This window comes from Phodopus roborovskii, unplaced genomic scaffold (assembly GCF_943737965.1).
Source record: "Phodopus roborovskii unplaced genomic scaffold, PHOROB, whole genome shotgun sequence".
Classification (NCBI taxonomy): Eukaryota; Metazoa; Chordata; class Mammalia; order Rodentia; family Cricetidae; genus Phodopus; species Phodopus roborovskii.
In genome coordinates, this window is record NW_026126645.1 from 148,232 (window position 1) to 175,467 (window position 27,236).

A 27,236-nucleotide genomic window follows, 5' to 3' on the forward strand; every position below is an offset into this window, starting at 1 on the left:
TTTTGTGAAGTCACATGGTGGGGGTCTCAGGCAGGATGGGTAATGGTCTAGGTTTTGGGAAGACCTCTTCTGCATGTTGCAGGATATGCTAGCAGAAAAAAAAAAAAAAAAAGCATACATCCAAAAAACGGGGACAGGAAACACAGCTGATGAGTTAGGATCCCCTGTTCTCCAGATTATTGGTGACTGGTCTTGGGCATAGTGGAAGCATGGGAGACTGTCCCTCAAACTCCAGTGGGGATCCATCTATAGGCGGTATGCCTGGCTTTGGGGCTCCCTGCAAAGGAAAGGGAGCACAAGTCATCAAAAACAGGGAGGTGCCTTTCACCAAGAAAAGAGAAGTTTGGGGTCCATGAGGCAGAGGGCAGGACAAAGTAGCCAGTAGTAAGCCTCACTTAGGCAGGTGCTGTGCCCAAAAGTGCCAGCCAGTCGGCTCGTTTAAGTTCCAAGGCCTGCAGGAAGCCTTGGACTCGCTCTTCCCGTTTGGCGGAGAGTTTGTGCAAGCGTGTCCGTCGGAGTTGGGCATCAGCACTGGCCTGGAGCCCCTCTCGAAGCAGCTGCTCGGTCACGGCAGCCTGGTCCCTCTCCAACTGGTGTCTCTTCCGCTCCTCAGCATACATGTCTCGGGCCTTCTGCTAGAGAGAAGTAGGATGTGGGGTAAGGAGTTAATTTTAGGTGTGGGTGAGATGGGATGGAGAAGGTGGAAGTAGGGTATAGAATGGCCAAGTATACAGACTCTGGAGAGAGTGTCTACCAGTGTGGAAAGGCAGCGATGGCGCCCGCATTACACAGTCAAGAAAGCAGCAGTCCATCTTGGCTTGTTTTATGTGGAAATAATCTGTATTTCTTAAAATTCTTCCAAGCTTATACTTGGAAACAGGTAAACAGCCTGACTTTTGATTCTCTGTAGCTGTGGGAAGAACTTCCCCAACTATTTTTTTAAAATTCATTTGTAAAGTGGGGGCTGTGCCTACCTGGAAGAGAGGTTTAAGGGATTAGGGATAATAAATGCAAAACCCACTCTAACATATCAGGTGGCAGAGAAACTGTCTGGTTGTTGTCTGCTGTCTGGGACAGTCACTGGTCTTCTTATGGTCCCTAGGTCAATGTGAGGTGCCGTTCTACAACTCCATAATTATTTTTCAGGGTCCACCTCTAGATTGGCCTCCTATAATGAAGACAGGCTTGACTCTCTAAGCAGACAGCCCTCCTAGGAACACTGAGAAGCCAGTTCAACTCTCTTAAGCCACTTACCGCTGGCTAGACCATGTATTAGTCTCTAGTCTGCTCTGTCTGTTGGAAAAGAAATCCCTTCATGGCTCCAGAGCCACCAGGGCCCCAGGAATTAATTCTGACAGCTGGTGGCGATTGGAGTCTCTGAAGTACCTCTGAGACCATGCATATGTCTTCTGATGACAATGACAAACTCTTTAAAAGGACAGAGAAGACTTTGGTACTTGGAGCAATCTGCATATGAAGTATTCCCTCATTTGACCATATGCTCACAAGAGGACAGGAAGGGTGCTTGTGGCAAAAGTGGGAAATCCCTTTGGAACAGAAGGGACTGGCTTGTTTCATGGAGCAATGGAGATTTCCTATAGGATATCTATAGGTATGCCTTATCCTGCATGTCCATACCCAGCACTGTGCTATGGTATGTTGTGTTCAACTCTTGTCCTAATCAGCCTATAAGCTTTGACTGCCTTGTCTTCACTATTTTTGTGGTTGTTGTATATAAGACAGGGTTTCACTGTGTAGACATGGTTGTTCTGGAACTCACTGGCCTCGAACTTAGAGTGCCGGAATTAAAGGCATGGGCCACCACTGCCTGGCTCTTGTCTTCACTATTTAGGCGCATCCCGCATGTTATGTTTACAAACACTGCATTCATTGTCTCGCTGACCTTCAAAATGGAGCTGTGAGCAGGCCAGGTGATGTGGCACATGTCTGTGATGATCACAGCACCTAAGAGGCAGAGGCAGGTAGATTTCCGAGTTCTAGGATACTGTAGTTTACAATGACCAGGACAGCCAGGCTACATATAATAGGGAGACCCTGTCTCAAAACACCAAACAAATGAATTACTTCGTGTGTGTGTGTGTGTGTGTGTGTGTGTGTGTGTGTGTGTGTGTGTGTGTGTGTGTGGTGGAGGGGTGGGGTATTAGCGGCAGCAGCTCACGTTGGCTCCCCAGAAACCAAAGGTGGCAGAATGTGCCTGTAACCCTAGCATTAGTAAGGAGGGACATCCCTGAAACTTACTGACCTTCTATCCTAGCAAAATAGATGAACTTCACATTTAATGAGAGATCCTGTCTTAAAACATAGAGGTGGAGGGCTGGCAAAATCTATCAGTAGGGAAAGGTGCTATTTAAGCCTAACAACAAGAATTCAATCGCTGGAGTCCATTGCAAGGTGGAGGAGAGCTGGTTATGGTGGTCCACACTTTTAATCCCAGCACCCAGGAAGCAGAGGCCAGCCTGGTCTACAGAGGGAGTGGCAATAACCCCACCTACACTGTGAGTTCCAGACCCTGTCTCAAAAACAATAACAAAACATTAAAGAAGTTGGAAAGAGAAAACCAGCTCCACAAAGCTGTCCTATGACCTCTACATACATACAGTGTAACCCACATTACACTTAAAGAATACACTAATAATTAAAATAAGAGACAAAGACCAAGGAAAGATAACTGGCGTACACTTACAGACACGCACATACACAAACAAGTACATATATACATACACTAACCATACTATACACAAAGTTGCATGAATTTTGTCAGGTCAGAATGAATTTGCTTGAAGCCCTGAAATTTAATAAATTCATGTTCAGAAGACTCTCACCTTTCAAAGACTGTATTTCTTCTTTCTTTAAAAAATTACTTTTATTATTTTTCTAATTGTGTTTGTGAATGTGTGAATGTGTGTGTGTATGAGAGACAGAGAGAGAGTGTGTGTGTGTGTGTGTGTGTGAACATGAGTACAGGTGCCCACAGAGACCAGAAACACTGGCGTTTCCTCAGAGCAAAGTTACAGCAGGTTGTGAGCCACTGTGAGTGCTAGAAACTAATTGTCACCTTTGGAAGAGCAGGAAACCCGCTTAACATCTGAGGCATTTCTCCCTTTTTCCTTTCTTTTTCAGGTAAATTTTTATTTCTAGGAAAAAACAATAAATTGACCATATCACATACAAGTGTAATCCTAGCTGGGCATGGTGGTGCACACTTTTAATCCCAGCACTCCGGAGGCAGAGGTAGGTGGATCTCTGTAAGTTCAAGGCCAATGTGATCTTGGTCTATACAGCAAGTTCCAGCACAGCCAGGGTTACACAGAGAAACAATGTCTCAAAAACCACAAGTAATCCTGAGCATTATATTTTATAGACCAGATATTGAAATTTGGCACTACAACAAAAATCCAGGCAGATATTTACATTAGCTCTTGAATATCTCACACAAAACTTTTCGGTCAGTTAAAATAAACAACCAGCTATAAAATTATATTTTATTTTTGGTTTATAGCATAATTTTTAAAATTCCTTATTTTATTTAAAGACAGGGTCTTGCTATGTGGCCCTGGTTGGGCCTGAACTTTCTAATGGAACCAGGGTGGCCACAGAGTTGGGATGATCCTCCTACCTTTGGTATCTGTGCTGGGATCACAGTCAGGTGTCACTATGCCAGGACCCAAGGCTTACTCTCTTTTTTTTACATTAATTAATTGTATAAATACGAATGTTTTGTCTGAATATGTATGTATATGCACCTGTGTAGGCCTGGGGAGTTCAGAAGAGGCGCTGAACCCCTGGAACTAGTTAGGAGTGGTTGTGAGCCACAATAAAGATGCCTAAAGCCAGGTCCTCTGCAAGAGCAACAAGTGTTTCTAATGACTGAGCCATCTCTTCAGCCACCTAGGGCTTTTCTTTTTTCTTTTTTAGGTTTTTTGGGACACAATTTTTCTGTGTAACAGCTATGGCTGTCCTGGAACTCACTTTGTAGACCATGCTGGCTTCGAACTCACAGAGAGCTGCCTGCCTCTGCCTCCCAAGAGCTGGGATTAAAGGCATGCATCATCACACCAGGCTTCTAAGGCTTTTTTCCTAAGGCTTTTTCTTAAGTCTGTGAGATGGGGATAACAGTACCCACCTCCCTAGGTTGATTTAGTAAAAACCAGATGAAGAGAGCCTCACTTAGAATTGTTTGCTATTCTGTTACCAGGGTTGGTGAAGAAACATCCCTAGAGGGAGGAAAGGCAGTGATGCCTAAAGGCTCAGTGCTCCTCTAAATGGCAGCCCCAAATAAACGCCAGAGTGGAGAAGTCAAGCAAAGCTTGACCCATTTGTAGGAACCAGTGGGCCACTGTGAGGATGACAAGGGGCAGCTGAGCTAGCTAGCCTCCTTATTTTACAGATAAGGACACAAAGGGATTTAGTTTGTCATACAGCTGGCTGAAATTCTGTTGGTTTCTCCAAAGTGGCTTTTTTAAATTAAGGCTGGGCCTCTCTACATAACCCAGGTTTCCTAGCACTCACTCTGTAGACCAAACTGGCCTCAAATTCACAAAGATCCGCCTGCCTCTGCCTCTAGTTCTGGGGTTAAAGGTGTGCACCACCATATCTGGCCTAATGTGGCTTCTTGACAGGATGGGATAGATCTTGTACTTAAGGATGGCTGTAGTTCCTGGGGGTGGAAAAGCCATCCTCTAGATACCTTCTGCCCACACCCATGTGTCTGGAGCCTCTCTCCCAATCTCAGAAGTGCTCTTGGTTCTTCTCAGTTACTTGCGCTCAGAAAACCCAAGCAGGAGGGACACAGTGGCATATACTGGCAATTCCAGCACACACAAGTAATCACATCACAGAGGAGGCCCAAGTGGACTACTGCGAGTTCAACACTACCCTGGGCTACACAGTGAGGTGATATTTTGTTTATGCTGTAACAAATAAAGCTTGCCTGAAGATCAGAGTGCAGAGCTAAGCCACTAGTTAATCCATAGAGGCCAGGCAGTGGTGGCACATGCCTTTAATCTCAGCATCCAAGAGACAGAGGCAGATGGATCTCTGTGAGTTCAAGGCCACCCATGATCTAGTCTAAAAGACAGAGACAGGTGGTGATGGATCACACCTTTAGTCTCAGTACTAGGGAGTCACATGCCTTTAAACCTAGCACTAGGAAGGTGGAGACAGGAAGGGATATGGTTGGGCAGAGAAAGGAATATAAAACAGGAGACAGCAGCTCATGGCATTCAGTCTGAGGATTCATAGGGACAGGATCACCCCTTTGGTCTGAGCATTGGTAGAGGTTAAGTACTCTAGTGACTGGCTGCTCTGCCTCTCTGGTCCTTCAGATTTCACCCCCATAGCTGTCTCCAGGTTTTTATTTAATCAGACTAATTAGGATTGCATTACAACACAGTGAGTACCATGCTAGCTAGAGCTGTAGGTCTTACTTCAAAGGGAAGAAAAAAATTAAAACGAGTAACACCCCCACCAAAGCCCAAGTTAACCAAAGTCCTCCTTTTCCCTTATCTTTCTTTTTTGTGTGTGGACATGTGTGTTCACTTGTGTGCAGGCACATGTGACTGCTGATGTACATGTATGTATGTGGAAACCAGAGGTCAAGCTCAGATGTTCTTGCTCTGGCCCTGCTTACCTTTTTTTGAGGCGGGTCTGAGCACTCACTCAGTGCCAGGATTAAAGGCTTACAGCACCTTGCCTGCTCTGCCTTGTGACAGGGGTTCTTATACTAGCTGACACTTGTTAATTGCGTCTACAAAGGTTGACCAGATAAACCCAAGGTTCTGCCTGTCTTCACCTTCCCATCACTGAGGTTTCAAACACGTTACTACACCCAGATTGTTATTTAAGATTTATCTATTTATGTATATGAGTGGTTTCTACTTCTGCATGACAGAAGGTGGTTGTGAGCCACCATGTAGGTGCTGGGAATTGAACTCTGGACCTCTGGAAGAACAGCCAGTGCTCTTAAGCACTGTGCCATCTCTCGAGCCCTGCACCCAGATTATTTTTAAATTACGTGTATGTGTGTGCCTGATTGAGTGTGAGCACATTAATAGGAGGCCAGAAGCATTGGACTTCCGAGAGCTGGAGCTGCAGACAGTATAGGTGCTGGGAACCGAACTCCAGTGCTGTGGAAGAGCTGTATGTGCTCTTAACCACTGAGCCGTCCCTCAGTCCTGTACCCAGATTTTTATATGGGACCAAATTCACATGCTTGCCCTGTCAGCACTTCGCCAGCTCTCTTTAGGCCCCCACCTTTTTTCTTTTTGTTTGGTTTGTTTTTAGATGGAGTTTTACTATTTAATGCAGGCTGCCTTCAAACACATGGAAATCTTCCTACCTTTTGTCTCCCTGGTCCAGGGATGGAAGATGTGTACCACCATGCCCAGGGATCAGAAGTCCTAAAGGTCAATGTCTCTCATGAGCATAGTAATGTCCTGTGTAACTAACTATCAAAAGAACATTCTCTGAGACAGGGTCTCATATGTAGCTGAGGACATGAGCTATACTCCTGGATCCTGCCTCTACCTCCCACTCCCATCTCAAGAGCTGTGACTCTCTTAAGAGTTCATGCAGGTTGTAGGCAATCTTGTGCAAAGGCTCTGAGAAGGTCCTCTGAGAAATGGAACTGAGCCTCTCTGCTCTTCGACCCTCAGAAGACACAAGGAACAAGATGGAGCAAAGCCTTGAGTACTTTACCACTTTACAGGTGTCTGGGCTTCAAAACACTTATGAAGGGCTGACAGGGAGTCAGTAACACATCTCTTTAAAAACAAAAAAGATCACAGAGGCAGTAGTAGCACATGCTTTTAATCCCAGCACTAAGAAGGCAGAGGCAGAGACCAGCCTGGTCTACAGAACAAGTTCCAGGACAGCCAGAGCTACACAGAGAAATCCTGTCTCAAAAACATCCCCCTAAAAAAACAATAAAATAAAATCACATGGTGTAGTCACACAAATGCAGGCAAAATTCTCATACACAACTAAAAAAAATTCTGTCTTTTCAAGGCAGGGTTTTTCTGTATAGCTCTGGCTGCCCTGGAACTCAATTTGTAGACCGGGCTCACCTCGAACTCAAGAGATCTCTGCCTCCCAGTGCTGGAATTAAAGATAATCACCACCATACCATACCCAGCTTAAACCTTTTTTTTTTTTTTTTTTTTTTTTTTTAAAGAAGCAAAGACAGATGAGAAAACAGGTTTTTTTTTTTGAAGGTTTACTTATATATATAAGTGTTTGCTTACATGTATATATGTGCACCCTGTACATGCCTGTTGTCCTCAGAGGTCTGAGGAGGGCACTGGGTTTCCTGGAATTGGGGTTAAGGATGGTTGTGAGCCACCATGTGGGGGGCTCTGCAACATGGACAAGGAGGAATGGCTCAGTGGTTTCCAGCACTCACATGACATGCAGGTGGCTCACCGCCACCCGGAGCATCCCTGCCCTCTGTGGGTAACTGCACTCACGTGTACATAAACCCACCCCAGTATTAAAAATAACAAAAATAAATGAAGACAACAAAAAGGTGTAGGGCTGGAGAAGCAGCTCAGTTAGTTCAGTGCTTGCGTAGTTACATGGAGTCTTAGATTTACTCTCCAGCACCAAAGAAAGGGTTTAGTCTCTCAGCTCTGCCTCTCACCCCTTAAAGTCTCTTGCGATTTTATTTATTTATTTATTTATTTATTTATTTATTTATTTATTTAAAAACCAAATGCTATCAGATTCTGCCCATCCCCTAAGTCCTCTGGGTGTGTTACTTCTACCTGCCAAGCTTTGCATGATTAAGAGGCCTGATTGCCAGGGGCTTCTTCCTCCACCTTCCCTCTTAGCATCCCCAAGACCTGAACTGATGGCCTTGGGTGGCTTCTGCACTCTTTCATTACTCTATCATCACTGAATATTCTTTATTGCCTTACTACGGCTGAAATTTTCCTTACATGTTTCCTTGTTTACTGCCTATCTATTCAACTAAAAATATAAGCTCCATAAGGGCAGAGATCTTGTCTGGCTGAGTAACTGCTGGTTCTCCTGTGCTTTAACTTGTCTGATTCATACTAGGAATTCTTAAATGTTTATGAAGAAGATAAAACCTTAGGGAAATCGTCTACAAACCATGTGCAAAGCACTGACAAACTTGAGATAATAAAAGGCTTTTGGGCATTCAAATTCTAGGTCTACACACAAGAATATCCATATACTCCAGGCTCACACTCCAGGCTCTCTGGGCGTCATGCAGAGCCAGTTTACTCTCACTCTATATATACACAATGCTACTGTGCATAGTTAACCTGCTTTCTTTGCCTATAGTTGACTTAAAACAGTAAACAGGAAGGAAAGGGAAGGGGGGATGCTGTCAAAATTAGCCACCAACACAGCAGGAGACAAAAGAGGGAGGACTTAGAAAATTATACAAGATGTCTCAAAGCCAGATCTTTGGGGACCATGTAGCTTCCCGTCAACAGTCCTACTCTTCAAAGGCTTCGCGGTGCTTGAGACAATAGTTACTGTCATCATTATCCTCATTTTTGGCATGTGATCACTCTGATCATCACTATTAGCAACTGCTAGGTATACTGTAGGTGTCAATGGATTACAAGATATACTTCAGAAAGTTTTTCAGCAAAAAAAAAAAGTCTTTGTTTCAGAGAGAGCTTCAGTCACGTGGGAAACTCATCACCGGCAGCAGGTAACTGAGGCTTTGCTAGTCAGCCCATTTGTTCTAAGCTGCCTTGTCCAAATTACCCATATTCTGAAACTCAGTAAAACCCTCAGAATTCAAAAGACTAATGCCAGAAGTTCAGAATGGGGGATCCTGGACAGATTTCAGGGATTCTGTGAACCTGAAAATATTCCTTGTAGTTGAGTGTAAGTATAATCCTATGGAAAGTAGACCTGGTTTTGATCGGACATGTTCTTTGGTTTTTATTAGGTTCCCAAAAAGGGCCCTAAGACCAACAAGACTCCTGGCTCATTCCTTCTTCCTGGCCATTATCTTCCAGACTTAACAAACAGCAGATTTCAAAATTCAGGTTCCTAGTTCTGTGACCTTGGCACAGTTAGTCTCTCTGTCCCTGTTTTCATATCTGAAAAATGAGGACACCAAATCTGTTACATTTAGGGAGGGTTAAATAGATAATATACAAAAACAACCAGGGCTGGAGAATTGGCTCAGTGGTTAAGAACACTAGCTGTTTTTCCAGAGGACTTGGGTTCAATTCCCAGCACCTATATGGCAGCTCACAACTGTCTGTAACTCCAGTTCCAGGGGATCTGACACCCTCGCAGCAATGCACATTAAAAAAAAAAAAAAAAACCAAAAAACAAAAACGAACTACCAGAGCCCCTCCATGTTCGCAGCCCTGCCCACATTACCAGTGGTAATCAGCCACGGACAAAGCACGGACCGCTAGCACAAAGACAAGTACTCATGAGCGCTTATGGAAGGGTGCTGGCGATTACTGGCCCTGTGAAGTCGTCTGCCTCAGGTGGGTGTCACCAGCTGCAGCTTTGTCTAACATCTCCAGAGAACACTGGATAAGCTGAGATTAGGACACCTTAGACTACATTGGTCCCTACACAATTTTTTTTTTTTTTTTTTTGAGACCAGGCTCTCTGGCCTCTACCCTGCTTCTCAAGTGCTAGGATTAAACACCTACAGTACAATGGCCCAGTCAGTTTTCCTCTGTTCACTCAATTATATATGAGAGGCTAAGAAAACCTACCTATTGAGTTCTTGGGAGCAGTAATGAGTGAGGTACTGAATGTGGAAACCATTCAATCTGACACAGTGAATGATCAGTGGGTTGTAGGTATTATAACTGTACTGATTATTATTATGTTTGTCAAGAAATGTTTGGTGGTCTGGAAAGATTGCTCAGTGGGTAAGGGCACTTGTGACCAAGCCTGACAACCTGAGCTCAATTCTTGACATCCACATGAAAGAGAGCACCAACTCCCAAAAGCTGTCCACCACACATACACTATGACACACATGCATTAATTATGGCACATCTATGGACACAAACACGCACACATATAAAAACAATAAAAAAAATCTTTTAAAAAGCACATAGCAAGATACAGTGCAAGGTGGGTCTGTCATTGCCAACCTCTGTCCATCCCACCCTACCAGACTCGCACCTGAAGTGCACTATGATTCATCTGAAACTGCAGGATCGCCTCACACAGGTTCCAAAATGTGTATTCTGGCCACAGAACAGGCTGGAACACTAGGCAGGAATGGGAAGTCTGGTAAAAATAAGGAAGAGAGTATGAGTTAGTCATACCCATGGAGCTTCACTGCTGGTCAGTCCTCCAATGCAGGGGCAGGCTGAGTGGGGAAAGGTCTAGAAACAAGATGGCACAGGTTTCCACAGCTCTAGATGTTTCTGCGGCCAGCCCATTTCCCTCATTGTCGGAAGAGAGATCAGAAGGCAAAGCAGAACTAGACTAGATGCATATTTCTGCCAGGTTTCTCCCCTGTTCCTTTTTGTTTGAGATAAAGTCTCACTATGTAGCAATGGCTGAGATGGAATTCACTATGCAGAATTCAGGCTGTGCTAAAACTCACACTGATCTACTTGCTTCCTGAGACCTAGGATCAAAGGCCTGTGCCACCACACCCAGCTCTACCATGTCTCTAAACGCCAATTTTAGGACACTGAAATAACATCTGGATTATGTTATTGGCTCTTGGAGGTCATCTGAGACTCACACAGTCTGATAAAGTCAGCCAGAACAAATGGTAGCTGCTCTTGTTATTTTAAGTAGCAACACTGTGACACTGTTTAAGCCCATGGGTTCTGGAGCCAGACTGCCTGGGTCTACCATTACCATTGAACTGGCTGAGTTATTTAACGTCTCTGGGCCTCAGCTTCTTCAAGTATAGAGGTAGACAACACTGAGAGTCTGGTTTTATGGAACTATGAAGATTAAATGTGCATAAAGGAGAGCACAGGACCTCATGAACAGGAACCATCATTTTCACAACTAAGCTACCCCAGCCCCAAATACTCCTGATAGCCGCTGCTTACTGTCTGCTGTGTTAAACAAGCAACTGCACCACAGGGGACAGCTTGTCTGCTATTCTAGACCTATGGCACCTTCCCCACAGCTACTACCAAGATACCAAGTACGTTCTCTGGAACAGGAGGACGTGTGCATTACCCCCTTCCCCCCAGGAGCACTGGCTATCCTGGAACTCACTCTATAGATCAGGATGCTCTCAAACTCACAGAGACCCATCTGCCTCTGCCTCCCAAGTGCCAGGATTAAAGATGTGGGCCACCACCATCTGGCTGAGGAAGTGCTTTTTATTTTGTTTGATTTTTAAATTGTGAGACAGCCTAGAACTTGCTGCATAGAACAGGCTGGCCCCAAGCTTCTTCCTATGGCTGCAATGACCTGCTCAGAGTCTGGACTTGTCAAACAGTTTCCCAGACAGTAGGAAGCATTTCTGAGTTGGTTGCCACAATACTTCCAGCACAAAGAGGAACTCAAGTGTTTTTTGTTGTTGGTTTGCTTTGTTTTTTCCTGAGCAAACAGCCAGCTTTTCTAGATCACTGTGCTCTGCTAAAGTATCCTTTTTAAAGACATGGGATCCCTTCACCTGTACGGTGACCCTGAGGGAAGTTCTCTTCTTTACTGGCATGTTTCTCTGTCTTTAACACTGCAGTGTAACACTAAGCTACGTAACTAGCACCACCAAGGTGGTTTCTTCAATCTCAGCTCAATGTAAACATTTTTGTTTGTTTGTTTTTGGAAACAGGGTTTCACTATGTAGCTTTAGGGCCTGTCCTGGCACTCACTCTGTAGACCAGGCTGGCCTCAAACTCAAAGAGATCCACCTGCCTCAGCCTCCCGAGTGCTGGGATTAAAAGGCATGCACCACCACTGCCTGACTCTCAAAAGTTATCTGAGCAGCAGAAGGGCCACAGAACCGTTTAATATACACTGTATTTCCTTCAAGATACCCAAAGACTAAAGAAAAAAAAAAAAAAAAAAAAAAAAAAAAAGCATTTTCAGTAGCTGTCTATTTTCAATAGCTTGGCTATTGTTCCTCATGAAATGGGTGTTTTCTCTAAGGCTGGGGCTTGCAGATCAGGTAAGGCTGGCCAGCCAGCGCTCCAGAGATCCTTCTGCCTCCACTTTCCAAGCATTGGGATTTTGAGTATGCACCATCTCAGCAGGCTTTTTATATTGGTGTCCAGGCTCAAATTCAGGTTTGTCATGCTATGTACCAAACCTTAACAAATGCGCTATCTTCCTAGCTTCTCACATTTTGTTTTGTTTTTCCAGACAGGGGTTCTCTGTGAAACAGTCCACTCCTGGCTGTCCTGGAACTCACTTTGTAGACCAGACTAGCCTCAAACCCACAAAGATCTGCATGCCTCTTTCCCAAGTGGTGGGATTAAAGGTGTTCGCCATGACGAAGAGATTTTTTTTTTTAGACAATTAATAGTCCTAATTGAATTAGAACTTTTAAAGGTGATTACCTATGCTGGGATAACTGAGCAAAACAACAGTAAGCCTGAGAGTTTGGATACAGTTTAAGTCTCTCATGAAATATGCCCACAGAGATATAGCCCATGCCCTACAGAGGAGACTATTAACAAAAAGGTAAGGTTCTTGCCATGCTAGAGTGATTGCCAGGGTAACCAAGGTTTCAAGGGCTCATTCCTTGAAAGGGGGCATATGTGAAGTTTTCATTAGGGTAAGATGGCTTTGCTTTCTCTTTAGTCAAAAACCCTGCATTTCAGATAGCAAGAAATGCTTTAAACAACCAGGGTCAGGTGAGGGAAGAAAAGTAAACTTTACCAGGTACAGCCTAGAGGTGTTGCTCTAGATGTTAGTCCTCTGCCCCTACTCATACAATGATGCTGAATGGGAATGAATTACTCTCTCATTCAGGGTGTGGGTACAGGATTCAGGGTTCAGCCCAATGCCAAAATAACATGCTGCAAATCAACCTACCTGCCAGAGCAAGAAGTCACTCAGCCGCACTTCTCCAGAGGTCCGTATCAAGATGTCGGGATGAGGAGAATGGTTGCTATAGAGGCACTTATCGAGCAGGGACTCAGAGACATCACTAGGCAATCAGGAAACAGAGCACACATCTCTTTTTTTAATTCTCTCTTGGTGAACTCCCATGCACAGCCTCCCAGTTTGTAGGCCATTATCAAATACATTTGATAGTGGATCACCAACCCCAAGAACGACTTTAAATCTGCACTACCTCATATTATACTACTTCTGCGGAGTGAGACAACCCAGGGGATTGAACCCAGGGTCTTGGTACATGTACAAGTACTCTAACACTATATATACTACATCATCTTAAGCCCTACATGGTATATTCATAACCCCTTCTTACACATAAGAAAAGTGAAGCTCAGAGATAAATAATTTGCCCAACCTCATTTTCCTATAGGTCTAAAGCCAGGCGTGTCCTCTAGACTGCTGTTTTTCATTTGATGTTTTGTTTTCAGGAAGCACCCTGTGATCTAGCAACATAAAGAAACACTGCGCAACTGGGTTCTTTCTTTTGTAGAAAATTTAGGGCCAGGCAGTGGTGGTGCACACCTGTAGTCCCAGCACTCAGGGGTAGAAGCAGGTGGATCTCTGTAAGTTCTAGGCTTGTCTGGTCTACAGAGAGAGATCGAGAACAGCCAGAGCTACATAGAGAAACCCTATCTCAAAAAAAAAAAAAAAAAAAAAAAAAAAAGGGGGGGGTTTGTGGATAGGGATGTGGTTTAATGGTCGTGTACCTGCCTAACATGCATAAGGCTCTGAAAAAACAAAAACTCAACAAAAGGGTAAGTCTGAATACACTGATTTGGAAAGACTTCTTAGATCCAATGTTACACACAAAAAAGGAAATTCAGTAAGCATATTCTGAAAAACATACACAAGTCTGTAGTTACATATTATATGTGTGTGTGTGTGTGTGTGTACAAAAAAATGAAATTGAGAAAGCCACACATTATAGTAACAGTGGCTTTGTTAAGAAGGAACAAAAGACTTTTCTCCACTTACTGATTTATGCTGGAGATTGGACGCCAGGCTGTACACATGGAAAGCACATACAACATACCACTGAGTAAACCTCTAACTCACAGATTTAAAAATAGATCAGGGGCTGGCAAGACGGCTGGGCGGGTAAAGGTGTTTGGCACACAAGTCAGGCGGCCTGAAGTACATACCTAAAACGCATGTAAAGATGGAAGGAGAGAATACACTCCAAATGGCTGTCTCTCGTATTCTTATGTGAGTCACGTCAGACTCGCTCCCCACCAAAACCAAACAGAAAGAGACCACTTCTCCTACGCCGGGTAAGAGATACCCTCTCAAGGACACAGACACTCAGAAACAGAACTGAAAGACACTGGTGGGGACAGCATTTTCTGAAATAAAACTTCCCCATGGTAGTAAGAGGGCCCTTTCACAGTTGGTATCTGCTGGCTCGAGGAACTATTTACCCATCCGAACAAGCACACATGAACAGGACTGCAAAGCTCCAATTTAAGAGTTGTATCTTCAGCAGTTAAGAACACTGGCTGCTTTTCTAGAGGATCTGGATTCAATTCCCAGCACCCACACGGCAGCTCACATCTGTCTGTAACTGCAGTTCTAGGATATCTGACACCTTCATACCAATGCACGTTAAAAAAAAAAAAAAAAAAAAAAAAAAGGTTGTATCTTGAGGAGGGTAAAAAAGACAAACTTTCCTGGGACAACATGTTTTCAGACACCCATATGGTGGCTCACTACAACTCCAGTTTCAGGGAATTCAATGTCCTCTTCTGACCTCCAAAGACTCAGCACGTATATGTGCACAAACACATGTAGGTAAAATATCCATACACAAGACAGGGTTTCTCTGTGTAGCCTTAGCTGTCCTGGAACTCATGTGTAGATCAGACTGGCCTCGAACTCAGAGATCTGCCTGCCTCTGCCTCCCGAGTGCTGGGATTAAAAGCGTGCACTATTTTATACAGGCTGGATTTCACCATTTGTAATAATGAGAAATTAGAATCATATCTCTAGCGCACTGTTAGTTATTTTTATTGTTAGATTGCTTTGTCGATTTCAGCTATAGGGTAGTCAGTATGCCACATTTAAAGAATACAAGGCAGGTTTGCAAACTATGTAAATTTAAAGAAAATACTTTTTTCTGCTTCTGTGTTCTCATCTTTAAAATGAATGCAAGAGCTAGGAAGATTGTTCAGTGTGTGAAAATGCTTGCTGATGACTAGAGGCTGGATCTCCAAAGCCGGTATCTGTATGTGGAGAGGCAGGCACAGCAGACCCTCCAGAAGTTTGAGGGCCAACAGGCTCAAGTGAGGTGGAAAGGTTAGGCTCCACACCTGGAGACTAACCTCTGACCTTCACTCATGCACTGCGGCATGCATAAAACTGTACCCACACACATCAACTAAACAAATAGAATGAAGTAAAAACTATATGTACATTGTATAGTCTAGGAAGTAAAGGTATCTGAGAGAAGAATATGGTGGCAAATGCCTATAATTACAGCATTTCATTCAGTGGGTGAAGTAGGAGGATCAAGAAATTGAGGTCAGTGCTCTCTCAAGAGCACGTATATTAAAAATGGACCGATGCCTTGGTGGTGTCACACACCTTTAATCCCAACACTTGGCAGGAGAGGTAAGTGAGTTCAAGGCCAGCCTGGTCTACAGAGCAAGTTCCAGGACAGCCAGGGCTATTACACAGAGAAAACCTATATTGAAAAATCAAATAATAATAATTTTTTAATGCCTAGAATACAGAAAATTAAAATGGCCCTTGTGCTTACTCAGTAAATGGTCACAATTGTTATTTCACAGAGAACAGAGGACCACAGGAGGGCAAGCAGCCTATTCAAAGTAGTAGGTTACTGACCCATCTTGAAGGCCAGCCTTATTCTTCTCTAATTCCAGGCTCACACACAACCTGTTAATTTTTCTTCCTTTTTTTTTCTTTTCTTTCTTTCTTTTTTTTTTTTTGAGACAGGGTTTCTCTATGCAGCCCTAGCTGTCCTGGAACTTGCTCTGTAGACCATGCTGGCTTCCAATGAACAGAGATCCACCTGCCTCTGCCTCCCTAGTGCTAGGATTAAAGAAGGCATGCACCACCACCTGCTACAACCTGTCAATTTTATTTCTTACAAAAAAATTTAAAAAAGCCCTTATCCTAAAGAAAGAGGAGTTGGATGATAGTGGGAAGAGAACAGAAAGTCTAGTTACTTAGTTGAACCTAATTCTAATAACCCTGATATAAATGTAGACTTGTATCAGTTTGGAAAGCAGAGTACAGCAGGACCTAATAAACTCAGTATAAGCTGAGAATCAAACTGCAGGAGCTATCAGCCTCTTGATGCTGTCGACATGACAGCCCCACAGAGGCAGATTACAAAACGATGTAGTCAGGAAGACAGTTAGGAAACACTTCCTGGGAGGTAAGCAAGATGCAAGGTAAGCGGACACTGAAGTACAGCATGAGGTTACAGTATGCTGCACTAGGAGCCATATCAGAGTTCCCTGGAGCAGGAGCATAGTAAATCTGCTTGCTAAATGAGAGGATCCTTTCTAGCATATTTTTCACCATTACTTCAATTGTTATTTTATACATATAAGACTATGTAAAAATTGAATAAAAAAGCATAATATAACAAAGAACTATGAAATTACTCCTAAGCTAATTACCAGTAAATTGCATCTACATATATATGTTCTCATATTTTCTGTCTCTCTCTTTTTCTCTGAGGCTAGGACATACCAGGCTCAAACCCATCCACACCCTTGTATGTTTCCTTCTGTCTTAACAACTTGACTGCCTCCTATTCCCATCCGCTTACCCAGTATCTCCATTTCCTCAACAGCCAATTTATAATCTACAACTTAATTTACCCTTATAGAGCATTAGCACCGTCATTCCAACCCATGCCCACCTCCTTCTCAATCTGTACTGACAAATTCCTCTCTTGTGTTCTGTCACAAAGTCCATCCATTCCTCTTGTTAAGTGCCCATCTGTCCTACAGGCTCATAAGGACAGTTTCTCAGAACTCTACCCTTGTACTTCTACTCATGAGACTCTCCTCACTCCATCACCCTACAGATGACCTTCCTACTGGAGCACCTCTGGTCCTGATGCCCCTGGACCACTGATCCAACATCTCTGTTCTATGACAAGCCCAGAACCAAATTTTTGGCTGTTCCTTAAATGGGATCCTGTCTAGGGTTCCCTAGCACAGTGGAGGCCACCAATATCCACTGTTAAAATCCATGGGTCAAACATCCTAGATAACACAGCCTTTCTCCAGAATCAGTTCACTGACGTCTCCTTAATTCTTCCCTTTGCAGCTCAGTGCAGGCTGCATTGTCCATTCCAGTACCATTACAATCCAGGCTCCCTTCCAAGTGCACCTTCCTATTCAGGAGTTGCTATAGTCAAGGCTCACCTCATAGTCTTGCCTTGTCCCCTAGTCACTGCCGCTTCTTCCCTCTTACCACAAATCCTTGCACAACCATGCACCAATGCCTTTCTGATACGGATCACCGTTATAAGTTTGTTCATTTGCATCTTACTAAGGCCTGTTTCCTTTACCAGCCCTCTAAAACACAGAACAAAGGTAGGTCTTTATAGTCTCACCACTATATCCCCTTATGTAGTGTAATGTGTTTACCCAAAGCTGGGACTAGAAAAATTAATACAAGGCTGAGCCAGGCATAATGGCACACATCCTTAATCCTGGCACATGAGAGACAGAGGCAGGCAGACCTGTTAGTCCATAGCCAACATAGCAAGACCCTGTATGAAAACATGAAGAAAGCAAACAGTACTTACTGAGAATAGAGATGGCTCTGTGGTTAAGAATGACTGCTACTCTGCCAGAAGACTTAGCTCGGTTTCCAGCACCCACAGCACAGGCATCTCTAGCTCCAGGAAATCTGATACCCTCTTCTGGCCCCTGAGGGTAACTGAATTCATGTGTACATTCCGCCACACAGACAAACACACGCATACATATATTTAAAAAAAAAAAAAGACAAACACACGCATACATATATTTAAAAAAAAAAAACTTTAAAAAACAAAACAGGACTTTCTGGATAAGAATCAGTCTTTTTTATTTTTTTATTTTTTAAGTGCCAACTGCCTTCTTTTTTGTTCATTTGCTTTTCTTTTATGTCGCCAGAGATCAATCAAACCTAAGGTCATATAGCTACTAAGCAAGTGCCCAACAACGGAACTACAGAGATTTTTGTTGTTGTTCTGAGACAGGGGGTCTCACTATATTGTTTAGGGTGGCTGGTCCCAAACTTGCAAGTATTCTAAGTAGGTAGGATAATGTGTTTGGGCCACCATGCCCAATTTCATGATTTTTAGTTTTCAGCCAATCATACTATTCTAGAAAGAGCTCCTATAAGAAAGATAAAAGACAGGGACTCTGGAATTGGCCACTGACCTCGGATATGGTACTCTCAGTTTCCACATTTATAAAATAAAGAAGATTTGACTGTCTCCACGAGAGCAACAGTAAACAGGGAACAAAACACACTGCCACAATTATTCCGCTATTATTATTTTACAATCGCTATCACTAATTTACTAGTATTATCAAAGATTATACTAGTAACAACATCAGACGGGCTAAATAGATAGATGTCCTCAAAAATTGCTCCGTTCCCCCAAGCCTTAATAAATAGGCTTCTACTACGCTGGTAATGATTAAAATTTCCCTTCTTTTCTTCCCTTCCTTCCTCCCTCCAACCATCTCTCACAATACCTTAATCCTGTGGTATGAAACTGTAATATGAGAAACCTAAGATTCTCCTCCACAACAATGCATAAAAAAGAATGAGTGGAAAAGTGTTAACAAAGGGCAGGGGGTTGTCATTTCTCACTGGAAAGAATGGAAGGGACGGTCTTGGCAGCTGTGCTACCGTTTCTCAGCAGTTTGTTGGTGTGTGGTCTACTCAGATGGCCCTAACCTGTTTGGGGAACTCTCCTAAATCTTCCCATGTACACCCCTGATTTGAGCTCTGGTCAGGTTCATGGCTCAGAGCAGGTTTTAATACTTAAGAGTACCTGTGTTTCTTATCAAATACAAGGAAAGATAGCCCCAGATACCTGGGTTCCAGCAGGCCTTGCTCCACTCCCCAGGCCATCTCTCTCACGGCGTTGGTGATCTCATGCCGGGATGTGTATGCAAAGCAGACATTGAGGAAACACCTGAGGATGGCAGGGCACAGCAAATCACCAAACAGACAGCAGCTGACAGCCAGAGTCTGACTCCAGGGCAGCCACTCCCTGGAAGCGCACAGGCACTTCGTGTTCCCAGCATACTTTTGAAGAGTGAGACTGTGGGTTGTTTTATGATTTCTAAGAGTTCTTAGAATAAGCATGTTCCTTATTTAATTAGATCAAAACAAAATGACCTTTTATTGCCTTCCTAACCCTCCCCCTACCGACAACCAGCCCAGAGGACAGAAGTCCACTGTGATAGTAGCATAAACACAGGATAGAAGGAGGCTGAATATAAAATAAAATCACTGCCAAACAGTATTATTTCAAAGCCACACACCCTGTCCTCTAAATATGTTCATGGCCCAAAGAGTGGGATAGGAAAGATTCTTGAGCTGGGCAGTGGTTGGACATGTCTTTAGTCCCAGCACTTGGAAGGCAGAGGCAAGTGATGTCCGAGTTCAAGGCCAGCCTGGTCTATTGAGCAAGTTCTAGGACAGACAGGGCTCCACAGAGAAAAACCAACCAACCAAACAAGAAAATATTCTTAAAAGGCCTACAGACAAGGATTAAGATGGCTGGGTTTCTTTTCTCGAGGCAGGGTCTCTCCATGTCGCCCACGTTAGCCTCAAACTCACAGAGATATGCCTGTTCCTATCTACTGAGTGGTGGGATTAAGGGTATGTACAACCACACCTAACCTAGGACAAATGGATCTCTATCCCAACTCTTGTCAAGTTAAAGTACATGTGGTGCGTCTGTATGTTTGCACAATTATAATTACATAAACACAGTGGGGTGGGGTGGGCAAGTGATGAGGAACTGGGTTTATAGCTAGGAAATGCAGCAGCTGGTTTCCTCTCCAGGTACAAGAAATTTCTCCTTGGTTGTACTTAAGGTACAGCCTGAGAACTTACTTGTTGTAGTTCTTAGTAGCCTGGACAGCCTGTGCAATCTTCTCCTGGAGGTCCAAGGGCAACAAATGCAGATCGCCTAAGACACGGATACATACCCCATGCTTCTGTAGCTTCTCCCTGATGAAAGAAAAAGGAGGCAGCATGTGACATGGTAATTGACTAGCAGAAGGCACTTAGGCAAGAACCAAGCAGCTGTCTGAGTGCTGTCCCATGCCAGGCTCTGTTACGTGTATTATTTCAACACTCAGAAATCGAAGGCTTTAGCACTGAAGCATGGAGACTGTCCAAGGTCATTTCCAGTGTCACGTCTGGCTTGACCAGATCTGTCTGCCTTGAGAATATAAACTCTTAGCCACATGACACTACCTCAGCTGACCTTATGGAGAGTTGTATTTTACATATTCTGTGACATGTCCCATTCTAGAAAGCCAGCGAATTGCTCCAGAGCAGGGACTGTATTACTGGTGGCATCTGTCATGCTCTGGTGAAGTAAGAATGGTGACAGCTGAGAGCCCATATTTTGTAGGGTTACAAGGTGGTCAAATTGCTCTAACCAATAAATCCAATCCCTGCACCAAACTCTGAAGTTCACACTCGAAGTTCCCCGTCACAGACAAGGAGACTAAGGCACAGAGAAATAAAAGGCCAGGTCTGAACCTGGGGTCTAGTTACACACACACACACACACACACACACACACACACACACACACACTTTCTCTCTCTCTCTCTCTCTCTCTCTCTCTCTCTCTCTCTCTCTCTTTGTGCTCCCACAGTAACTCAATTGCACATGATGAGGACTCATGTTTCCACCCAGCCTCTCACCTGGGAATGCCACAAGGAAGCCGGTGCTTTATGTTTGCAAAGCATGAGCTGACTACCTTGGGGCAGGAGTCTTAGCAGGTCCTAAAGGGCCTGGCCCAGAATTAAAGGTCATGTCCATGGCCTATCTGCCCTGTTTTGTCAAAGTCTGTGAAATAAGAACCAGTTAGTTTGAGGCTAAGCTAGATTGTAAAAGATCAATGTAGGGGGCTAGAGAGATGGTTCAGAGGTTAAGAGCACAGGCTGCATTTCCAGAGGTCCTGACTTCAATTCCCAGCAACCACATGGTGGCTCACAACCATTTATGATGATATCTGGTGCCCTCTTCTGGAATGCAGGCATATATGCAGGCAGAATACCATATACATAATAAATAATGAAAAAAAAATCAACGTAAAGTCTAATCAAAGCAAAATTTGAATAAGACCTAGATTTCAATTCAAGTACCCCCTCTTTTGATGATCCTGCATGTACTCCTGGCTTCTCTGAATTCAGCCCCTATTTGCCTCTCAATCTCCCTCTACCTTAAACAGGAGACAAACAGCCCTGCCACAGTCCCCACAGGCTGGTAAAGTAGAAAGAGGTGCATGGCAATTCTCATCCTCAGAGAAGAGAGGCAAGAAGTCCTTGAGTTTTACAGAGGAACTGCAAAGGTCCTGAAGGCGCTAGGACTGGGTTCCCAACACAGCTCTGCCACTTACTGTGGCCAACTGCAAGGCCTTCTCTTCTCTTCACAGGGATTTAATATCCTAACCAATAAATACAGGTAGACTAGCAGTCCTGTTTTTCCTGTGTATGCATGTGGAGGCCAGTGGATAACCCTGGATGTCATCCTCCTGAATAAGTTTCAGATAAAAGAGCCAGGGGCTGGGACAGGGAGGGTTAGAGGTGGTGGAGCGAGAGATTTTCAGTCTGGCCAGTGTCTTACTGTTCTTCCATCAAGCAGCTGAACTTCTGTCGGGCTAGATCCAGCAGCCCGTCAACCTCGCTCTTGGAACGTTTGAAGTTCTCAATGCTGAACGCATAGACAGTCACTTCTAGGATGCCCAGGTTCAAACACCAGCGTAGAGTCTGAGGGGGAGAAGGTGAAGAGCTAGGACACGGGAGGAAGGGGGAGAGGTAAGCAAGAAACTGATAAACCTGAGGCTGGCTATGGTGGCTTAGTTCTAAAATCCCAGTATTTGAGAAGCTGGGGTACAAGGATCAAGGCTACCCTAGACTATACAACAAGAACCTGTCTCAAAAAAGAAAAGGAAACAAAAGAAATGGATCCAAGCATGTTGTGAACACTTATAATCTGAGTATCTGGGAGGTGGAGACAGAAAGATCATGAGTTTAAGGTCAGTCTGGGCTACATCTTCAACTTGAGGCCACCCTGGGCTATAGGAAACACTATCTGAAAGAACAAAGAAAAAAAAAAAAACTAAAAACTGATTGTATTTTCTCCCAAAGAGCTCTTCAGCAAGAACATAAAGTCTAGGTTTCTACCCAGTGACTCCATTGTGAACCTGTAAGGAACTGGAGGCAATCTTTAGCCTCTGTGGGTCTAGTTTTCTCTACCTGCAGAAAGGGACTACAGATCCATCCTGACAGGCAGGCTAAGACACTGGGAAGATGAGGCACCACTGCCCAGATCATAACATCTTGATGACTGCAGCCCAAGCATGGGAGGTCGGAACAGAAGCAACAACTGGATCACTGGGCAGCACTTCACAGACAGCAAAAGGCTTTCCTGTGTTTCACTTTCCAGACAAAGGCTTAGAAGTGGGCTGTTGCTTTCATGATACTTTATACATGACATATTAGTCAACTTTGAAAGCTGTACCACGTAAAAAGTAACTTCTGGAAGCATTGACACAACACATTGAGTGCTCTTAAGAGGCTAAGGTGAGAGAACCCCAAGTTTAAGTCCAGCTTGGATACATAAGGAGGTGCTATCTTTGTTGATTATTGCTTTTGTTTTTCTTTTCTTTTTTCTTTTTCTTTTTTTTTTTTTTTTGAGACAGGGTTTCTCTGTGTAACTCTATCCCTGGCTGTCCTGCAACTCAACTCTGTAGACCAGGCTGGCCTCAAACTCACAGAGATCCTCCTGCCCCTGCCTCTCAAGTGCTGGGATTAAAGATGCCATCACTGCCCGATCTGGCTAAATATTTTTAAAAGTCAAAGGAAATAAAGAACTGTTGAGGAGGTAGGTCATTGGGTATAGTATTTGCCTAGCATGAACAAGGGCCTGGGTTCAGTACCAGCACAATATTAGAATCATTCGCAGTGACACCATAGCTGTAATCCTAGGACTTCTCAAGTAGAGGTGAGAAAAGCAGGGATCAATGTCATCTTCAGCTACATCGATTCTGAGGCCAGCCTGGCTACATAAGACACTGTCTCAAAAGTAAACACAATCACTTGTGATGTCTTGTGCTCTAATCCCTGCACAAGGAGGCAGAGGCAGGCAGATCTCTGTGAGTTTGGGCCAGCCTGATCTACATAGTGAGTTCCAAGCCAGCCAGGGTTATACAGTAAAACCCTCTCTCAACAACAAACAAGCAAGCAAACTTCTGTTACTAAAATATAGGTAGAAAGAGAAAAAAGAAAAAAAAAAAGAAAAAGAAAAAGAAAAGAAAGAAAAGCCTGACAAGTATAAAATCATTAGAATGGTATGTATAATTACAAAAATTGATGTTGATGTTGTGTGTATGTTCATACCCAACAAATATGTGTAGGGAGGTTAAGAGCATAAGTTGTTGGGAGTCAGATCTCTCCTTTTACCACAGGTATTCTGAGTCTGAACTCAGGTCAGACTTGGGGACTAGCACCCTTCTCTGTTGACTCAGCAATTTTATAAATGTTAAGTAGTAGCCTAGTTGAGACATTTAATAAAACAAAACAATAAAACGAAAGGTAGCAAAAGACCAAAAGTGTGTTATTGGTTCTACTATTCTGTGATGATGACAGTTTTGTCAGTGACAGTATGGCTGGCAAAGAAGCAATACAACAAAACAAAAATAAAAAGCACTTAAACCACAGCAACTCAGTTTCATTTTCACCATCATCCAGTTCAAGTTGTCCACTTTAGGTTCTGTCACTCACACCCACCTCAGCGAGCTTGTTGAAGCCCTGTGAGTGACCCTCTTGCCGCTCCACTTGGCACTTCTTGGCATAGCGACGATTTCCATCCATTATGAATGCAATATGTTTGGGCACTGGGCCAGCCTATAGAATAAGACAAACGCTGAGCCAATTTCATTCTCTTTGGGAGAATGTATATCCTTAACTAATAGATTTGAACAATCAGATAAAAGCCCTGGGCTGGCAAGATGACCCAGTGGGTAAAGGCGCTTCTGCCAAGCCCAATGACCTGAGCTTGAGCCCCAGGACTGGTGCACATACAGAAAAAAAATAAATCCTGCAAGTTGCTCTCTGACCTCCACATGTAGACTATGGCATGTCATGCCTCCATACAACATACACACACACACACACAATAAATAAGTGTCATTAACGTACTTTTAAGATAAAACCTCTGAGAAAGAGAACTCTGTATACTGGTTTTGGGGGGTTTTGTTTGTTTGTTTGTTTTCTTGACACATAGTTTCTCTTTGAAAGAGCCCTAACACGTAGACCAGGCTGATCTCAAACTCACAGAGATCCGCCTGCCTCTGCCTCTCAAGTTCTGGGATGAAAGGTTTGCGCCAGCTCTCTTTTTCAATTGTAGAAAAAAAAGCAGCTCACTATAGCTTTTCCGTCCATGCATGTTATACTTCGGTCATAGTCTTCCAGTTAATCTTTGTTAACATCCCTTCCTCTCCCCTCCTTTCCCTTCCACAATGCTAGTAGTCACCTTCTGCTCTAACTTCATGACCCCGCCATTTCCACACACGAGAGAAAACATGTGTAATTATTTCTTTTTAATGGGATGGCCTTGTATCATTTAATATGATGGTCTCCCATTCCCTTTTCCTATACACTAGATGCTTTCATTCTTCGTGGTTAAACAAATCAATAGTGTGTATTTGGCAACTGGGCTACTGTGAACAGTGTGCAATAACCCTGAGTTGGCAGGCATCTGGAGAGGGCTGATTTTGATGTTTTGTGTACACAGGAGTGACCTGGCTGAACCAAATGGAAAGTCTACTTTTCCCTTTCTGAGGAACCTTACTAGTGATTGTCATGGTGACTAGATGACATTCCCACCAGTAGTGTGGATATGGAAGGATTCCTTTGTCCGTACATCCTTGCCAAAGCCTGCCTTTTCTTTAATTTTCTTGTTGTCTGTCATTCTGTATAGGATGAGACAAGACACTTTTTTTTTTTTAATTCTATAACTGTGTGTGTATGGATGTTTTGTCTGTGTACCATATGTGAACCTCCAGCATAAGAGGTTATCAGTTACAGTGATCTGCCCTGTGGCTAGTACTGGGGAATGAACCTGAGTCTTCTACAAGAGCAACAACTGCTCTTAGCTTCTGAACTATCTCTCCAGCACTTTCTAACTCTTTCTTAATGATATTTTATTTGTTTTGTTTTGTTTTTCAAGACAGAGTTCCTCTGTGTACCTCTGGCTGTCCTGGAACTCACTCTGTAGACCAGAATGACCTGAATTCAGAGATCCACCTGCCTTTGTCTTTGGGATTCTAGGATTAACAGTGTGTGACCAGTGTCCATGAGTTTTGAGTTTTATTTACCTTGTAGCTACAGATGCTAAGCATTTTTTTTGAGGTACTCATTGACTATTTGTATTTATTTTAAATCCATGCAATTGACTTAATTCATTGACTCACAGTTTGCTAAACTCCACTTAAAACAGGGATTGCTAAAATTTAACAATAAATTTTAACAAGATTACACAACCATCCAAAAGTTCAACTTGCCCTCAGGGCTACTGCTTACCTTTATGATATTGGCACAGAACCGTTCCCAAAGCGACAGCTCTCCCTCTTTGATCCATGACATAATTCTTGCTATGTAAGAAATCACCCCAGAACAAAATACCAACCAGATAACCTTTAATAAATGAAAAGAGAGAGAGAAGTCACCGTGCTTGCAATTAAATAAACCTGACTCAAAGAGACGGTGTTGGACTTTGGCAAGCATCTGAATCCAGGGACACTGGTGTAATCTTTCACTACAATGGGCCGTACACGTCAACAGGAAACCCATTTTCTTTTCCTTCTTACGTGCACTGATTTCTTCTGACTATGCTGCTACACCACGGTGCCCACGTATCGGTCTCTCCCAGAAACTTCCTACTCTATTTTATTCCCCACCCCCAGCCATTTCTCACTCTGGGCTAACCAATCACCATCCCCCATCGGCTGTCGCACCTGTTCCCTTGGTGGTCTTAGAATCACTCCTCCGGCCGGACCTTAATGTCTCCCGCAGCCGACTGCTCACCTAGCTTCCCCTGCCCTGAGTCTCTTAGTTCACTCTGCACCTAGGATTCCGTGGGAAGCGTTTTTCTACCGCTCCTGGACGACTCTCGACGTGGCGCTGGGAGAACACGTCACCGGCGCGCGCTAGGACACACCCCCTCCGCCCCTGGTGGGCGGGGCCACGGCATGCGCCTGCGGATTCCGGGGGAGCCCTTGCGAGTCGACTATTGGTGGACGTTCCCTCGGGGACGTGGAAACAGCGGCCTGGAAGGCCCAGGTCACGTGAGCTGGCGAGTTAAGAGACCCGCCCGGAGCTCGTTCCAGCATCCGGAGTCGTTCCAGCATTCGGAAGTCGACCTGCTCGGCTCTGGGTGCTGGGACTGAACCGCAGCGGGGTAGGGTGGGAAGTGGGAGGAGGCCGACTGCTGCACCTCAGAAACGAAAGTTTCTATTTAGATCTGACTGCAGTGCTTGTATTTTGGGGACATGGTAACTTTATACTCTCGGCAAGCCTCCTGCCTTGGTCTCCAACTACTGGGATTATAGATGTAAACCGTACAGGGATGAACTGGGTTCCTTTTAAAGCTCTGCTACAATATAGTTTAAATAGCAGAAAATGGTGGCGCATTGTCACAACTCACCGTTCAGGAGACTTTGAGGTCAGAAGAATTAGCTCAAGGCCTTCTCTGCTACGTAGTATATATAAGGCCAACCTGGTCTGTACAGGACATTGTCTCTCTTTTTTAAAAAAGCGCCAAGCATGGCTCACGCTTTTAATCCCAGCACTGGGGAGGAAGAGGCAGAGGCAAGCGGACCTGTGTGAGTTCAAGGCCAACCTGGTCTACAGAGCGAGTTCCAGGACAAT

General features: G+C 44.0%; 1 protein-coding gene across 4 annotated transcripts; it reads right to left on the reverse strand.

Moving 5' to 3' along the window:
• Positions 1–147: 147 nt before the first annotated feature.
• Dhdds (dehydrodolichyl diphosphate synthase subunit) lies at positions 148–26,480 on the reverse strand. 4 transcript variants are annotated; one of them, XM_051173482.1, is made up of 9 exons: positions 26,394–26,480; positions 25,890–26,003; positions 24,096–24,212; positions 21,931–22,073; positions 20,182–20,298; positions 19,151–19,252; positions 12,991–13,105; positions 10,159–10,266; positions 148–635 (listed from the first exon to the last, which is right to left on the reverse strand). In XM_051173482.1, the coding sequence occupies exons 2-9, from the start codon at positions 25,950–25,952 to the stop codon at positions 396–398; spliced, it is 1,005 nt and encodes a 334-aa protein (XP_051029439.1). In that variant the 5' UTR covers positions 25,953–26,003; positions 26,394–26,480; the 3' UTR covers positions 148–395. The 4 variants fall into 4 exon arrangements, with proteins under 4 accessions (XP_051029439.1, XP_051029442.1, XP_051029441.1 ...); XM_051173485.1 differs by having other exon boundaries at positions 148–632; positions 26,394–26,471; XM_051173484.1 differs by lacking the exon at positions 26,394–26,480 and adding an exon at positions 26,324–26,371.
• Between the last annotated feature and the right edge of the window lie 756 nt (positions 26,481–27,236).